The 18,391-nt window shown below is 49.8% G+C and overlaps 1 protein-coding gene across 1 annotated transcript in view; it reads left to right on the top strand.

Moving 5' to 3' along the window:
• Positions 1–1,548: 1,548 nt before the first annotated feature.
• Positions 1,549–18,391, top strand: part of LOC132835323 (voltage-gated potassium channel subunit beta-2-like) — a 75,863-nt gene continuing 59,020 nt past the window's right edge. The window contains exons 1-5 of the mRNA XM_060854768.1: positions 1,549–1,835; positions 9,280–9,323; positions 10,715–10,752; positions 13,768–13,847; positions 14,847–14,891. Of these exons, the coding sequence (XP_060710751.1) occupies positions 1,549–1,835; positions 9,280–9,323; positions 10,715–10,752; positions 13,768–13,847; positions 14,847–14,891 (494 nt within the window). The remainder of the gene's footprint in view (positions 1,836–9,279; positions 9,324–10,714; positions 10,753–13,767; positions 13,848–14,846; positions 14,892–18,391) is intronic.

Genomic DNA, 18,391 nt, shown 5'->3' with positions numbered 1-18,391 from the left:
CCAGGGTATGATGGGTCTTTGATGATGATGTAGACGGAGATCATTTCCAGGGTGTGATGGGCCTTTGATGATGATGTAGGAGATCATGACCAGGATGTGATGGGTCTTTGATGATGATGTAGGAGATCATGACCAGGGTGTGATGTGCCTTTGATGGTGATGTAGGAGATCATGACCAGGGTGTGATGGACCTTTGATGGTGATGTAGGAGATCATGACCAGGATGTGATGGACCTTTGATGATGATGTAGGAGATCATGACCAGGATGTGATGGGTCTTTGATGATGATGTAGGAGATCATGACCAGGGTGTGATGTGCCTTTGATGGTGATGTAGGAGATCATGACCAGGATGTGATGGACCTTTGATGGTGATGTAGGAGATCATGACCCGTGTGTGATGGGCCTTTGATGATGATGTCAGAGATCATGACCAGGGTATGAGGAGCCTTTGATGGTGATGTAGGAGATCATGACCAGGGTGTGATGGGCCTTTGATGGTGTTGTAGGAGATCATGACCAGGGTATGAGGAGCCTTTGATGGTGATGTAGGAGATCATGACCCGTGTGTGATGGGCCTTTGATGATGATGTAGGAGATCATGACCAGCGTGTGATGGGCCTTTGATGATGATGTTAGAGATCATGACCAGGATGTGATGGGCCTTTGATGGTGACGTGCACCAAAATCTGAGTTCAGATATAACATATCGTTGCAAACACAGTCAAGTACTCTCGACTCTTCTAAATGGAAAGTGAATCTGCTGTGGTACTGTCCCCATGAGTCTTTTCCAGCACATGGGGCTCGATGTAGAGTAAAGCTCCTCATCCCCTCTCGCCATCAGGCGTTCCAAGTGCTTTAAAAAAAGGTGACTTCCAAACCACCTGTTACACGACACGAGGGACGAATGAAGGGTTAATCTACCATTTGTAAATGTTATTCAGAGTTGATTACATTCTCGACAGAGTAACATTGCTGTTCCTCCTGGTCTCTGCACAGCATCATTGTAATGTCACCTGTCCGTGGGATGCAGTCGAAGGGAGCGCTCAAATTTCACTCACACAAGGAGCTGAGAGTGCGTGTGTGTATGAGACAGAGCTGTGAGCGTGTGCTGGAGCTGGGCGGGTGTGAGACAGAGCTGTGAGTGTGTGTGTGTGTGAGACAGAGCTGTGAGTGTGAGTGAGTGTGAGACAGAGCTGTGAGCGTGTGTGTGTGAGACAGAGCTGTGAGTGTATGAGACAGAGCAGTGAGTGTGTGTGTGTGTGAGAGACAGAGCTGTGAGTGTGTGTGCATGTGTGTGTGAGACAGAGCTGTGAGCGTGTGCTGGAGCTGGGCGGGTGTGAGACAGAACTGTGAGTGTGCGTGTGTGTGTGAGAGACAGAGCTGTGAGTGTGAGTGAGTGTGAGACAGAGCTGAGTGTGTGAGTGTGAAACAGAGCTGTGAGTGTGAGTGAGTGTGAGACAGGGGACAGGGAGTCCTGACCTACAGGAAGTGTGGCTGGCTCTGGGACACAAACCAGGGAGTGAGTGTGAGGCGTGACGGAGCCCCATGGTTGGTTCGAGATCAGGAGGGGGCGGTGGAGGGGGAGGGGGTGCAGCGGCCGGGAGAGCCAAGTTTTCGGTGGAGGAACTGTACGGGCTTAACACCAACAAGAAGCCCAAGTTAGTGGGGCCACCAGTCAAGTCGGCTCTGGGCAGGGTCCCTGGGCAGAGGGATGACCTGCTCACGGAGGAGACCAGGAAAGCCCTGGAGGATCACAGGCTGGAGATGTTCCTCCTGGAATGCCGGCTTTCACTGCATCATACTGTTGCCGAGAGCACTGGGATGTTGTACAGGTGAGGGGTTCACCATTGGACGTGCCTCCAGTCCCTAACCCCTTCGCCAGACTCTGCGCCCGCTCCCCTCACCCACCCTTCTCCTATTCCCCTCCCTTCAGCAGCTCCTTAAACACCCCTCTCCCCCCAACCCCCAAATGTCTGTCATCCCCAATCCCAACCTCCAAATCTCCCGAACTCCCTGCCATGCAGGGATCTGGCTGGTGATGTGTGAGAGTGCTTGGTAAATGGAAATCATTGTCGGGACCAGCACAGAACATTTCCAGCACAGGCTATTCAGCCCATCTACTTTGCGCTGGGGCTTCTGTGTATGAGACAGAGCTGTGTGTGTCTGTGTGAGGGTATGAGGCTGTGTGTCTGTGAGGGTGTGTGTGTCTGTATGTGTGTGAAGGTGTGTGTGTATGTGTGTGAGGGTGTGTGTGTCTGTGTGAAGGTGTGTGGGTGAGGGTGTGTGTGTGAGGGTGTGTCTGTATGTGTGTGAGGGTGTGTGTGTACGTGTGTGAGGGTGTGTGTGTCTGTGTGAGTGTGTGTGTGAGGGTGTGTGTGTGTGAGGGTGTGTGTATGTCTGTCTGTTTGTATCTGTGTGAGGGTGTGTGTGTGTGTGAGGGTGTGTGAGTGAGGATGTGTGTGTATATCTGTGTGAGGATGTGGGTGTGTGGGTGTGTGAGGGTGTGTGTGTGTGAGGGTGTGTGTGAGGGTGTGTGTACGTGTGTGTGAGGGGGTGTGTGTGTGAGTGTGAGTGTTTGTGTGTGTGAGGATATGTGTTTGTATTTGTGTGTGAGGGTGTGTGTGTGTATGTGTGTGTGTGAGTGTGTGTATGTGAGGCTGTGTGTACATGTGTGTGTGAGGGTGTGTGTGTGTGAGAGGGTGTGTATGTGTGAGGGTATGTGTGTGTGAGGATGTGTGTATATGTGTGTGTGTGAGGGTGTGCGTGTGTGAGAGGGTGTGTGCGTGAGGGTGTGTGAGAGGGTGTGTGTGTGTGTGTGTGTGTGTGTGAGGGGGTGTGTGTGTGTGAGAGAGAGGGTGTGTGTGTGTGAGAGGGTGTGTGTGTGAGGGTGTGTATGTATGAGGGTGTGAGGGTATGTGTGAGGGTGTGTGTGAGGGTGTGTGTAAGGGTGTGTGAGGGTGTGTGTGTGTGAGAGAGAGGGTGTGTGTGTGTGTGAGGGTGTGAGCGTGTGAGGGTGTCTGTAAGTGAGTGTGTGTGTGTGTGTGTGTGTGTGTGACAGCGTGTGTGTGTAAGGGCGTGTGTGTGTGTGTGGGAGTGTGTGCGTGTGTGTGAGGGTGTGTGAAGGGAGTGTGTGAGGGTGTGTGTGTAAGGGTGTGTATGTGTGTGTGAGGGTGTGTGTGTGGGTTTGTGTGTGTGAGGGTGTGTGTGTGTGAGGGTGTGTGTGTGTGTGTGTGTGAGGGTGTGTGCATGTGTATGTGAGGGTATGTATGTGTGTGAGGGTGTGTGTGTGTGAGAGAGAGGGTGTGTGTGTGTGTGAGGGTGTGAGCGTGTGAGGGTGTCTGTAAGTGTGTGTGTGTGTGTGTGTGTGTGTGTGACAGCGTGTGTGTGTAAGGGCGTGTGTGTGTGTGTGGGAGTGTGTGCGTGTGTGTGAGGGTGTGTGAAGGGAGTGTGTGAGGGTGTGTGTGTAAGGGTGTGTATGTGTGTGTGAGGGTGTGTGTGTGGGTTTGTGTGTGTGAGGGTGTGTGTGTGTGAGGGTGTGTGTGTGTGTGTGTGAGGGTGTGTGCATGTGTATGTGAGGGTATGTATGTGTGTGAGGGTGTGTGTGTGTGTGTGTGTGAGGGTGTGTGTGTGAGGGTGTGTGTGTGTATGTGTGTGTGAGTGTGTGTGTGTGTGTGAGGGTGTGTGCATGTGTATGTGAGGGTATGTATGTGTGTGAGGGTGTGTGTGTGTGTGTGTGAGGGTGTGTGTGTGAGGGTGTGTGTGTGTATGTGTGTGTGAGTGTGTGTATGTGTGTGTGAGTGTGTGTATGTGAGGGTATGTATGTGTGTGAGGGTGTGTGTGTGTGTGTGTGTGAGTGTGTGTGTGTGTGTGTGAGGGTGTGTGTGTGTGTGAGGGTGTGTGTGAGTGTGTGTGTGTGTGTGTGTGTGTGTGACAGACACATGACCATTTCCTTTCCAACCCCACCCCCTCCCACTCCCGCCCGTATATCCTCCTATTCCTGTCTCCCTCATGTGTTTATCCAGCACACACCCCCACCACATTGACCCCCCCATCTCCATAATCACCTCCAGCTCCCACACTGATCCTTATCTGTGTTACCTTCTCTATCACTCAACTACTCTCTCTATCTCTGTAACATCTTCCAAACCCTGCACCACACCCTATCTCTGTAACCTGCTCCTGGTTCTATCCTGTTCCTATCTCCGTTACCTCTTCCAACTCCGATAGCGCAACTTATCTGTTTAATCTCCTCCCAACCCTAGTCTCCTCCCTATCTCTGTAAACTCCTCCATTCCCTACACCCCCTCCCATCGCTGTAACCTCCACCATCCGCTACATCCCTCCTTATCTCAGTAACCTCTTACAGCCCCCTACACCCCTCCCTATCTCTGTAACCCCCTCCAGCCCCTACACCCCCTCCCTATCTCTGGAACCCTCTCCAGCCCCTACACCCCCTCCCTATCTCTGTAAGCCCCTTCAGCCCCTACACTCCCTCCCTATCTCTATAACCCCCTCCAGCCCCTACACTCCCTCCCTATCGCTGTAACCTCCACCATCCGCGACATCCCTCCTTATCTCAGTAACCTCTTACAGCCCCCTACACCCCCTCACTATCCACCAAGCATGCACACTTGAAAACACACATTCTGTCATGTGCACGTGCACACACACACACACACCCACACACACACACATCTACAGGCAGTCAATCCAACTACTGTTTTATAAATTTTCAGCTATATTTCTTTTCTTCTCTACTTTGGACCAAACACTTCACCCTGATGGTACGATGACTCAGTGGTTAGCACTGCTGCTTCACAGCGCTACGGACCTGGGTTCAATCCCAGCCTCGGGCAACTGTCTGTGTGGAGTTTGCACATTCTTCCCATGTCTGTGTGGGTTTGCTCCGGGTGCTCCGGTTTCCTCCCACAGTCCAAAGATGTGTAGGTTAGGGTGGATTGGCCGTGCTAAATTTCCCCATAGTGTTCAGGGATGTGTAGGTTAGGGTGGATTGGCCATGCTAAATTGTCCCATAGTGTTCAGGGATGTGTAGGTTAGGATGGATTGGCCATGCTAAATTGTCCCATAGTGTTCAGGGATGTGTAGGTTAGGATGGATTGGCCATGCTAAATTGTCCCATAGTGTTCAGGGATGTGTAGGTTAGGGTGGATTGGCCATGCTAAATTGCCCCATTGTGTTCAGAGATGTTAGGGTGGATTGGCCATGGGAAATTGTCCGTAGTGTTCAGGGATGTATGGGTTAGGGTGGGTTGGCTGTACTAAATTACCCCATAGTGTTCAGGGATGTGTGGGTTAGGGTGGATTGGCCGTGCTAAATTGTCCCATAGTGTCAGGGAGGTGTAGGTTAGGGTGGATTGGCCATGGGAAATTGTCCCATAGTGTTCAGGGATGTATAGGTTAGGTGCATAAGTCAGGGGTGAATTCAGTGTATGGGAATTAGTCTGGGTGGGTTACTCTTCGGAGGGTCGGTGTGAACGTGTTGGGCCGAAGGGCTTGTTTCCACCCTGTAGGGAATCTAATCTCAAACTATTAGATTATTCCTCACATCGTCCTTTGTGCATTACTTTAGATCCACGCAGCTCTTGTTCCTTCCAACAGCAGGAACAGCTTCCCCCAATCTGCTCTGTCCAACCCTCTCCTGATTGTGAAAACCTCAATGACGTCTCCTCTACAGCCTCCTTCTCTCGGAGGGGAACGGGCCTAATGTCTTCAGTCTCTCCTCATCACTGACGTTTCTCCTTCCCAGATCCATCCAGGCCTTGTTCGGTTAACAAACAAGGAGTTTATTAATTATTGAATATGAGGAGAGATAATAACACATGCACAGATTAGAAATAAAAGGAAGGTCTAAAAAAGTTACAAGATTAATAAAGCACGAACAGATATGTAACTCAACAGCTGATAGCTGATAATTGTGCTGGTGCTGTGGGTGGTACTCATTGGGTTGGTAATGGTCGCTAAACAGTCAATTTCAAGATTGAGATTTCGATGTCCTGATTGGGTATGGGCTGGGTGCTGGCAGGTTGGTCTAGATTGGGTTGGTGGCTGAGTGGTTAGCACTGCTGCCTCACAGCATTAGTGACCAGGTACTCTTCGGAGGGTCGGTGTGGACTTGTTGGACCAAAGGGGCTGTTTCCACACGGCACCTAACACTATGGGAAGTTTAGCACGGCCAATTCACCCTGGCCTGCACATCTTTTGGACTCCAGGAGAAACCCACACAAGCACGGGGAGAATGTGCAAACTCCACACAGACAATCGCCCGAGGCTGGAATTGAACCTGGGTCCCTGGTGCTGTGAGGCAGCAGCGCTAACCACTGAGCCACCGTGCTGCCCCGAGGTAACTAATTGGATTATGAGGTAATTAATTGGAGTAATAGTGACAAAGCCACAGGACCTGATGGTTTCCGTCTGAAGATATTGAAGGAAATAAGCAGTGAATTTGTGGACACCACAATTATAATCTCCCAAAGTTCCCTCAATATTTCCATCTGGATTGGAAAATTGCCACTTTGATTTTCAAGAAGAAGGAAATCCAGGGAAATCCAAGCCAGTTGACATAGCATCTGTCGCAGGGAAATTATTGGAGTCTGTAACCAAGGGTGGAGTAACTGAACACCTTGAAAAATATTCAGTTAATCACAGAGAGCCAGGTGTTGTTTATATGGACCCCCCAGGAGGCATTTGATAAATGAGACTATTAACTCAGGTATAAGCACCTGGAACTGGCAAATTACTGACTTAGCTGGGACACTAGTTGAGTGGCAGGTGACAGAAGAAGGGATAATGGACAGAAGGCGGATGTGACAAGTAATGTCCCACTTGGATCCCTGTTAGAGCCTCAATTGTTCCCATTCTTTATTGATAACTTGGATAAAAGCAGAGAGCTGGGAGTGTGTTGCTGGAAAATCACAGCAGGGTCAGGCTTTCCTGATGAAGGGCTCCGGCCCGGAACGTCGATTTTCCTGCCCCTCGGATGCTGCCTGACCTGCTGTGTTTTTCCAGCGCCACACTCTCGACTCTGGTCTCCAGCATCGGCAGGCCTCACTGTCTCCTCACGGCCTAGAATGTCAAGCATCCAGAGTTAGAGCAAAGTTCGAGGGCCTTGATAGCAGTGTAGAGGAGAGCGTAAAATTACCAAGAGCTATTGATAGACGAAGTGAGTGGGCAAAGCTGTAGCAGATGGAGTTCGGTGTGAGGTATCCATCTTGAACAGGAAGAGGATAGATCAGGGTACTTTCTAGATGGTACGAAGTTAAATACAGTGGCCATCCAAAGTTCAGGTGCGTGGTTCTTTTAAAATGTCCTTAAAAATCCAAAGATATGCAGGTCAGGTGAATTGACTATGCTCAATTGCCCACGATGATAGGCGCATTAATCGCCCAGGTTGGAGAATGAGTCTGGATGGGTTAGTCTGCGGAGGGTCAGTGCGGACTTGTTGGGCCGAAGGGCCTGTTTCCATAGGGGATCTAACCTAATCTAATCATGCCACAAACATCGTCAAGTGAGCCAATGGGATGCCTGCCTTTGTATCGAGAGGACTAATACAAGGATATAGACAAGGTTATGCTGCCGTTATACAAAACCCTGGTGGAACACGTTTCTTTGTTCTTTGACCATGTTTGGGACACTGTGAGTGGATCTGGTCACCGCACTTTAGGAAGGATATAGTGACCTTGGAGTGTGTAGAACCTGAACTTCAGGGATATGGTTATGAGGAGAGATTGTGAAAACTACACCTGTTTTCTCTAGGATCTCCAAGGTTAAGGGGCAATCTGATTAAAGTCTTCATGATATTAACAGGGAAAGACAGGGTAGATAAAAATAAACTATTTCCACTGGTTGTTGGTTATAGAACTGGGGGCATAGTCTAGAGATTAGGATCAGACTCTTCAGGAGAAATATTCAGAAGAACTTCTACACAGAAAGGAAGAGAGTGGCTTAGAACACTCTGCCACGGATGGCAGGGCGATACCGGATCAGGTGATTGTAAATCTGAGAGAGGCAAAATCTTGTTGCAGAGGTACTAAGGGAAGTGGGCTGACTGTATGCAGTTAGGTCATAGACCAGTCATGACCTCATTGGGTGGCAGAACAGGCTTGAAGGGCTGAATGGCCTCTTCCACTTCCTAGCTCCATTTCGTTTTGTCTGCCTTGCCAGTTTGCTGACTTGTAGCAACGGGGTGAGAGAGTCCTTTTACTTGCAACGCAAGGGTGACCAGGGTACTAGAACTTTAACTACGACCTCCACAGCCCACTAACACCTCGTACACATGGGAATGGTCAGTCCCACTAGCACATGCCAGTAGAGCTTTTGTTAACCCCGCACTTGTCTATTCATGTCGGGTAAAGACAGGATATTTGTACTGGGCAATAGAACCAGTCCAGGTACAATGGCCAAAATTGAGTCCTTGTTTCAAACAGAAAAACAAAATTTGTGTCTGCAATTTGAGACATAGCCTTTAGGGGGCTGGTTTGCTGTTAAACAGAGGCTTGGTCAGGCTCTTGATACCTGTGTAGTCACAAGAGATCATAGTCCAATCTGTCCCTCGAAAAGAATTGTCATTGGCAATTCACTTTGTATCTTTATAGATTCCCTACAGTGTGGAAACAGGCCCTTTGGCCCAACAAGTCCACATCGACCCTCCAAAAAGTAACTCACTCAGACACATTCCCCTATTCTATCATCCTGTATTTACCCCTGACTAATGCACCTAACTCACACATCCCTGAACACTATGGGCAATTTAGCACGGCCAATTCACCCTGACCTGCACATCTTTGGACTGTGGGAGGAAACCGGAGCACCCGGAGGAAACCCACGCAGACACGGGGAGAATGTGCAAACTCCACACAGACAGTCACCTGAGACTAACCACTAAGCCACCATGCCGCCTTTAGGTAGGACATTCCATGGATCTCTCTTTCTCTCTCTATCTTTCTCTCGGCTCCCTCTCTCTCGGCTCTCTCTCTCTCTCTCTCACTCTCTCCCTGCGCACATGCGCGCATGTGCGCGCACACACACACACACTTCATTCACAGCTGCAGCCATTTTGGCTCTACCAATTCTGTTTTAAAAACATGGTTTGGAAGTACCGGTTAAAACTGTCCGCAGTGCTTGAGGGGTCTAGCCTGTGGATGTGGCAGGTGTTGTAACAGAGAGGAACATGGACATATGTGGCCCACCTGCATCCTGAGCTTCTTAAAGGGGCATCCCTCTTATAACAAGACTCACAGGATTTGTGCTTTTCTTGCAGGAATATGGGAAGATCAGGTCTGCGAGTCTCTTGTGTGGGAATAGGTGAGTATCAACGAGGAGGGAATGGGATTGAGTGCGGGCAGTGACGTAGTATGAGATTTACTGTTGGCATCTGTGACTTAGCAATGAGACTCTGATTGGCAGTGACAATCATAGCACAGTACAGGCCCTTCAGCCCTTGATGTTGTGCTATCCTTTTATCTTACTCAAAGATCAAACTAACCTACTTTTTATTTTCTTCCATGCACCAGTCGCTTAAATGTCCCTCATGTCTCTGACTCTACTCCCACACACCCCCCACTCTCTGTATAAAGAACTCTGACATCTCCCCTAAACCTTCCTCCAAGCACCTTAAATTTATGAACACTTGTGAGAGCCATTCCATCCGTTAAAAAGGTCTCTGATAATCCCGTATATCTCTGCCTCTCATTATCTTGTACACCTCTATCAAGTTGCCCCTCATCCTTCTTCACTTCACTGAGAAAATAAGGAAAGCCCTGGGTTCGATTCCCACCTCAGGCGACTGTCTGTGTGGAGTTTGCACATTCTCCCCCGTGTCTGTATGGGGGTTTCCTTCGGGTGCTCTGGTTTCCTCCCACAATGCAAAGATGTTAGGGTAAATTGGCCATGCTAAATTGCCCCATAGTGTTCAGGGATGTGTACATTAGGTGCATTAGTCAAGGTGCATTAGTTAGGTGCATAATGGGGAGTGAGTTTGGGTATGCATATGTTAAGTGCATTAGTCAGGGATAATTTGTTTCCATGTTGTATGACTCTGTGACTGCTGATGTGGGGCCATTATTTTACTCAATCTGTAATAGCTCCACAGAGACCAGTATCCAGTCACCAAGTCACTCGTTAATTAAACATGGAAAATCCTTAACTCTATACAGCTCATTAGAGTCAGCTCCCAGGGAGTCTGACTTTCCTAATGAAGGGCTATTGCCTGATTTTTCTGCTCCTCAGATGCTGCCTGACCTGCTGACCAGCACCACTCTAATCTAGCCTCTATCCTGTTTGTAACACTCAGCTAAGGCTCCTTGATTGGGCTGGATTAACAGCTCCAATCGGGGAACTCATGTTCTGTGGCGCCATCCTAGCTCTCCTCGTCACACAGTCTTAGTTCCTGTTCTTTGTCCGTCTTCCGATTAAGTTAAAGAACCAGAGGTGGTGTTCTAATTAACGACAGGTCAAAGGTCATGCATTTGGTCACCAGTTCAGAGGTTACATCCAACCTTTTGTCCAGGAGGGTGGGCATTGTGTCAGGAAGTCGGGGGGGGTGTGGAGACTGGGGCAAAGACAGAACAAGGTACAGGGAGATACCTGGGAAGAGGAGCAGAGTCGGGGGGAGGGGAGGTGGCTGTGAGTAAGTGAGTTAGATCACACTCTCAGCAAGTCGGAGTTGTTTAACCTGTTGTTCGTTTTCTTTCCAGGGAGCTGGGTCACACTCGGCTCTCAGATCTCAGACGAGGTGAGTGCTTGCCAGGCCTAGATGTTGCTTCATTCCTCTCTGCAAGTGGTGGCTTACAGTCTGCTCCAATCAATGGGATGGCACGGTGGCTCAGTGGTTAGCACTGCTGCCTCACAGCGCCAGGGACCTGGGTTCGATTCCAGCCTCGGGTGACTGACTGTGTGAAGTTTGCACATTCTCCCCATGTCTGTGTGGGGGTTTCCTTCGGGTGCTCCGGTTTCCTCCCACAGTCCAAAGATGTTAGGGTAAATTGGCCGTGCTAAATTACCCTATAGTGTTCAGGGATGTGTAGGTTAGGGTGGATTGGCCGTGCTAAATTACCCCATAGTGTTCAGGGATGTGTAGGTTAGGGTGGATTGGCCGTGCTAAATTACCCCATAGTGTTCAGGGATGTGTAGGTTAGGGTGGATTGGCCGTGCTAAATTACCCCATAGTGTTCAGGGATGTGTAGGTTAGGGTGGATTGGCCGTGCTAAATTACCCCATAGTGTTCAGGGATGTGTACATTCGGTGCATTAGTTAGGTGCATAATAGGGAGTGAGTTTGGGTCAGATACTCTTCGGAGGGTCGGTGTGGAGTTGTTGGGCCGAAGGGCCTGTTTCCACACTGTAGGAAATCCAAAATTCAATCAGCATGGAGGGGAACTGTTCAGCCAGAGCTAATCCCCTGTTCCCCTTTCCTTGCGCACCTCCCCATGTCCCTGCCGATTCTCCCTCTTTGGTTAATAACCCAAAGCCCTTCCACCATCCTCTCGGGCAGTGTATTCCAGACTCTAACTAGTCGCTCTGTCAAGACATTCCCCCCCAGTCACTGTTGCTGCTTTTATGAATCACCTCAGATTGGCGTCCCTCTCCAAACCCCCCTCAGGGGTCTCCCTCTCTAATCTGTCTGGAGACCCCTCCTGATATCAAACACCCCACGATCAAATCTGCTCTCAGCGTCCTTCGAGGAACGCAGTCCCGGGATTCTCCGATCTATCCTCACCGCTGAAGCTCTTATCCCTGAATCCATCCTTGTGAATCCTCTCTGTGACCTCCCTCATGGCCGGGCCCATCCCAAGTTGCCCCTTGTGAAGGTGATTGTGAGCTGGTTCTCTTGAACTGCAGCAGTCCGTGTGGTCGACCGTGAGGAGGGGAGGGGTTTGTGGGGGGTAGGCCCTGGATTTTAACCCAAAACAACCTCTCAGTTGTATCGCATGCTCACTAACCTGCTCCTGTTGCTATGTCGGGCTGACGGCATCACATTGACCAACCCCTGCCCCTGAGTCACATGGTCAGGAGCCCGTTAGCCCATGAACACCGTTTGTAATTGAATGAGAATGGGATTTTGGTCCCCACTTGGGATGCATTCCGGCCTACACTCCCTGTCCAGTCTGGAGGGAGTCGACTGCAACAACTTTGAGAATAGAGGGACAAAGTTAGAACTTTACAGCACAGGAATGGTGCCTTATGTCCGTAACATGGGGCCGAACGTGACACCAAATTAAACTAATCCCTCCTGCCTGCCCTTGGGCCCTATTCCTCCATCCCTTGAATGTTCGTACACTAAAGGCTTGAAGTGAGACATTGAAGCAAAGGCCGGGTGAGGGTAAAACACCCCCCTCAGGAGCTATTTGGAAAAAGTAGAAATGTAGCAGTGGGCACGTTGGACTGGATTTCTGACACAATGCTCCTCACTGCCATTCAGAGGGGTAGCTTCCCTTCAGGCAGTGAAGATGTTGGGGTGGTGTCATGTTGCTGGGATTGGATGGTTTCAGCCGTAGGAAGAGGCTGGATAAGCTGGGGCTGTTTTCCCTGGAGTGTCAGAGGCCAAGGTGGGGACCCCAGCCCAGGGGTGGCACGGTGGTTAGCACTGCTGCCTCACAGCTCCAGAGACCCAGGTTCAATTCCAGCCTCGGGCGACTGTCTGTGTGGAGTTTGCACATTCTCCCCGTGTCTGTGTGGGTTTCCTCCCGCAGGTTAGGGTGAATTGACCATACTAAATTGCCCATGGCGTCCTGCAATGTGTAGGTTAGGTGTATTCAGGGTTAAATGTAGAGTAGTAGGGGTATGGGTGGGTTACTCTTTGGAGGGTTAGTGTGAACTTAGAGTCACAGAGGTGTACAGCACGGAAACAGACCCTTCGGTCCAACCCGTCCATGCCAGCCAGATATCCCAACCCAATCTAGTCCCACCTGTCAGTACCCAGCCCATATCCCTCCAAACCCTTCCTATTCATATACCCATCCAGATGCCTCTTAAATGTTGCAATTGTACCAGCCTCCACCACTTCCTCTGGACTTGTTGGGCTGAAGGGCCTGTTTCCACACTGTAGGGATTCTATGATTCTATGACCTTTCTAAGGTTTATAAAATCATGAGGGGCATGGATAGAGTAAACAGACAAAGTTTTTTTTCCCTGGGGTGGGGGAGTCCAGAACTAGAGGGTATACGTTTAGGGTGAGAGGAGAAAGATATAAAAGAGACCTAAGGGGCAACATTTTCACGCAGAGGGTGGGACGTGTATGGAATGAGCTGCCAGAGGAAGTGGTGGAGGCTAGTACAATTGCAACATTTAAAAGGCATCTGGATGGGTATATGAATAGGAAGGGTTTGGAGGGATATGGGCCGGGTGGGACTAGATTGGGTTGGGATATCTGGCCAGCATGGACGGGTTGGACGAAAGGGTCTGTTTTCGGGCTGCGTGACTCTCTGTAAGAGCACAAGCAAGCAGTCTGCCCTCCTAGTGCCCTCGGCCGGTATTTATCCGTAGCCCTCTGCCTGAAAATAGATTACCTGGACTTTGTCACAGTCCCAGTCAGTGGGATCTTGTTGTGCACCCATATGGCTGCTCCCAGTATTCAATGAGCATGACACCCTGTTTAGTGACAGCTTGAGGAGCCCTGCCATGACAGTGCAGTTGGAGCTCCCTGGTGAGTACGTGTGTGTGTGTGTGTGTGTGTGTGTGTGTGTGTGTGTGTGTGTGTGTGTGTGTTTGTTTTATTGACTTGCCCTGATGTTTCGTGGTCCCCATGGCAGGCTGCTGAAGAAATCCTGACCCTCGCCTACGAGAACGGGATCAACCTGTTTGATACTGCGGAGACCTACGCTTCTGGAAGGTAGGCCGCACACAACGCTAAACGGGGTCCTGAGCCTTACCTGAGGGGGTGGGGGTGTGTGGGGATGGGGAGAGGGGAATCAAAGATGGATGGGGGGTGTAGCTTGGTGGGCCAAGGCACCAAGGTTTGGGAAATTGACCAATGTGCCCCCTCTCCCTGACTGACTACCCACAACCCCCCACTATTATCCCGCAAGCCCCCATCCCTTGCACTTTTCAGGTGCTCCTGGGTCTATTAAGGATCTACTTGTGTCAAACTGAATTGCTCAAAATCGAAGTACACGATTCAAGATGGTGGCTCGCCCTCTCACCTTCCTCAGGGGCAATTAGTTACAGGCAAGAATGCCTGGGCCCAGTCAGCGAGGCTGGTGTGACAGCCTTGGAAATCTGAGTTGCAGATGGGTAAATCAGAACAGCCCACGGTGAGCTGTGCCTGTTCCTGGGAAAAGGAAGAGGAAGTGACATCGCCACTGGAAATAACATCACCACAGGAAATGACATCACCAACCCAAAGAAATCCAAACATATAAATAGAAAGCAGGAATTTTCTGAGGCTCACTGAAGATGTTACCTAGTACGGTGACGAAACGTCTGGAAATGAACCTTCCAGCTCAGCGAGCAAACCTACATCCAGAACCTCAACCTGAGCTACAACTCTTCTCAAAACTTGTCGGTTATTTTAATAAATGGCTGTTTTAGGGGTGGCATGGTGGTGAGGGTTCCTAACAGGAGATACGGAAGGAAATAAAGAGTAGGGTTCCTCCAAAGTGGAGTATTGGCTTCTGGACAGGGAGAGAAATGTGTAAACTGGTGTTTGTGCTAAACCGTAGATTTACAATAAAATACTTCTCCAAAAACATTCTGCTGCTTAACTCATGATCTGATATCAGTCTGTTAAGCACGTCGAATTGTGTGTTGTTGGGAAGCGGGCGCCATTGGCGAAGTTGGTATAATTCTTTCTCTGCCCTTTCTCTCTCTCTCTCTCTCTCTCTCTGTCTAGGGCTGAGGTGACGCTGGGAAACATCATCAAGAAGAAAGGCTGGAGGTGAGAATGAGCAAGGTTACCCCTAACTGTGGTGGGAGAACTGAGGGTCTGATAATCCTCAAAATTTAATAAATCTGAATGCTTGTCCCATTAAGCTCCCAACTCCCCCGCTGTCATTTCACAGAAACTTTCATTCTGTAGCACCCCTCCCTCCCCCCCACCACCAGCTACCCCCAACTCACTGTGCTCACTTCACTGACCAGTTGCAGGGGTGTGGGATTATCTCAGAGCCGGCAGACGTCATAGACTGCAGATTGTTTTTTCCGGAATGTTCCTACCTCACCCGGAGGCAGGAAGGAAGCAGGGAGGAGTTGCATTTATGTAGCACCGCAGAGGGGCTGAGAGCTCTCTGCAGTGACTTTCCGAAGTGCAGTCTGTTGTTGCCATCCCAGAGCCAGCTCCAGAAAATGGGCATGATTGGCCTTAGAAGAAAGTCCCACCCCAACCCTGGCTCTACACGGAGAAGCGAGTCCCGAAATCAAAATCTGAGATCACAAGCCAAGACAGAGTGGGGGGATCGGAGGTGAAAGCAACAAGGGCAGGAGAAACTCAGAAGCTCTCAATGGAGAGAGAAACAGGAGTGGCATTTCGAGCCTGGTATGACACCCCTTCAGAACTGGGCAGCACAGTGGCTCAGTGGTTAGCACTGCTGCCTCACAGCGCCAGGGACCCTGTTTGTTTCCGCCCTTGGGTGACTGTCTGTGTGGGGTTTGCACATTCTCCCCGTGTCTGCGCAGGTTTCCTCTGGGTGCTCCCACAATCCAAAGATGTGTAGGTTAGGGTGGATTGGCCGTGCTAAATTACCCCATAGTGTTCAGGGATGTGTAGGTTAGGGTGGATTGGCCATGGGAAATTACCCCATAGTGTTCAGGGATGTGTAGGTTAGGATGGATTGGCCAGGCTAAATTACCCCATAGTGTTCAGGGATGTGTAGGTTAGGGTTGGTTGGCCATGCTAAATTACCCCATAGTGTTCAGGGATGTGTAGGTTAGGGTGGATTGGCCGTGCTAAATTACCCCATAGTGTTCAGGGATGTGTAGGTTAGGGTGGATTGGCCATGCTAAATTGCCCCATAGTGTTCAGGGATGTGTAGGTTAGGGTGGATTGGCCGTGCTAAATTACCCCATAGTGTTCAGGGATGTGTAGGTTAGGGTGGATTGGCCGTGCTAAATTACCCCATAGTGTTCAGAGATGTGTAGGTTAGGGTGGATTGGCCATGCTAAATTACCCCATAGTGTTCAGGGATGTGTAGGTTAGGGTGGATTGGCCGTGCTAAATTACCCCATAGTGTTCAGGGATGTGTAGGTTAGGGTGGATTGGCCATGCTAAATTGCCCCATAGTGTTCAGGGATGTGTAGGTTAGGGTGGATTGGCCGTGCTAAATTACCCCATAGTGTTCAGGGATGTGTAGGTTAGGGTGGATTGGCCATGCTAAATTACCCCATAGTGTTCAGGGATGTGTAGGTTAGGGTGGATTGGCCGTGCTAAATTGCCCCATAGTGTTCAGGGATGTGTAGGTTAGGGTGGATTTGCCGTGCTAAATTACCCCATAGTGTTCAGGGATGTGTAGGTTAGGGTGGATTGGCCGTGCTAAATTACCCCATAGTGTTCAGGGATGTGTCGGTTAGGGTGGATTGGCCATGCTAAATTGCCCCATAGTGTTCAGGGATGTGTAGGTTAGGGTGGATTGGCCGTGCTAAATTACCCCATAGTGTTCAGGGATGTGTAGGTTAGGGTGGATTGGCCGTGCTAAATTACCCCATAGTGTTCAGGGATGTGTCGGTTAGGGTGGATTGGCCATTCTAAATTGCCCCATAGTGTTCAGGGATGTGTCGGTTAGGGTGGATTGGCCATGCTAAATTACCCCATAGTGTTCAGGGATGTGTAGGTTAGGGTGGATTGGCCGTGCTAAATTACCCCATAGTGTTCAGGGATGTGTAGGTTAGGGTGGATTGGCCGTGCTAAATTACCCCATAGTGTTCAGGGATGTGTAGGTTAGGGTGGATTGGCCGTGCTAAATTACCCCATAGTGTTCAGGGATGTGTAGGTTAGGGTGGATTGGCCGTGCTAAATTACCCCATAGTGTTCAGGGATGTGTAAGTTAGGGTAGATTGGCCGTGCTAAATTACCCCATAGTGTTCAGGGATGTGTCGGTAGAGTAGATTGGCCAGGGGAAATTGTCCCATATGTTCAGGGAAGTGTTGGTTAGCTGCACCAGTCAGGTGGAAATATAGAGTAATGGGTTTAGATGGGAGACTCTTTGGCAGGTTGGTGTGGTCTTGTTGGGCTGAAGGGCCTGTTTCCACACCGTAAGGATTCTTTAAAAAAATAAGAACCTGAAGCTTCTCTCCTGATTTCTGCAAAATGATCCACATTGTGTGCAGTTCTGGAATCCAGATGATAGGAGGGACTGGATCGACTGGAGGGGGTGTGGTGGAGATTTACCAGGATGCTGCCTGGACTGGAGGGTCTCTGTTATGTAAGATATTCAACAGACCCTGGAGTTGCTTTCCCTAGAGCAAAGGAGATTGAGAGCGGAGGTGTATGAAAGTTATGGGGAGGATGCATGGATAGGATGGACAGGAAGAAACTGTTCCCATTGGGAAAGGGGTCAATGACCTGGGGAGGGGGCTGGCATGGATTCAAGATAAGAGGCAGGAAGTCTTGAGGAGAAACCTTTTCACCCAGAGTGGGGTGGGGGGTGAGAATGTGAAGCTCAATGCCTGAGAGGATAGAGGGGGCAGAAATCCTCAGAACCATAAGGAAGTTTTGAGATGTGCACTTGCAATGCCGAGTCATAGAGTCAGAGAGATGTACAGCACGGAAACAGACCCTTCGGTCCAACCTGTCCATGCCGACCAGATATCCCAACCCAATCGAGTCCCACCTGCCAGCACCCGGCCCATATCCCTCCAAACCCTTCCCATTCATATACCCATCCAGATGCCTCTTAAATGTTGCAAATGTACCAGTCTCCACCACATCCTCTGGCAGCTCATTCCATACACGTACCACCCTCTGCCTTAGGTCTCTTTTGTATCTTTCCCCTCTCACCCTAAACCTATGCCCTCTAGTTCTGGACTCCCCCACCCCAGGGCAAAGACCTTGTCTATTTATCCTATCCATGTCCCTCATAATTTTATAAATCTCTATAAGGTCACCCCTCAGCCTCCGACGCTGCAGGGAAAACAGCCCCAGCCTGTTCAACCTCTCCCTATAGCTCAGATCCTCCAACCCTGGCAACATCCTTGTAAATCTTTTCTGAACCCTTTCAAGTTTCACAACATCTTTCCAATAGGAAGGAGACCAGAATTGCACACAATATTCCAACAGTGGCCTAACCAATGTCCTGTACAGCCGCAACATGACCTCCCAACTCCTGTACTCAATACTCTGACCAATAAAGGAAAGCATATCAAACACCTTCTTCACTATCCTATCTACCTGCGACTCCACTTTCAAGGAGCTATGAACCTGCACTCCAAGGTCTCTTTGTTCAG

Source organism: Hemiscyllium ocellatum, chromosome 44 (assembly GCF_020745735.1).
Source record: "Hemiscyllium ocellatum isolate sHemOce1 chromosome 44, sHemOce1.pat.X.cur, whole genome shotgun sequence".
Taxonomy (NCBI): Eukaryota; Metazoa; Chordata; class Chondrichthyes; order Orectolobiformes; family Hemiscylliidae; genus Hemiscyllium; species Hemiscyllium ocellatum.
This window is presented reverse-complemented; position numbering and strand designations above follow the sequence as displayed.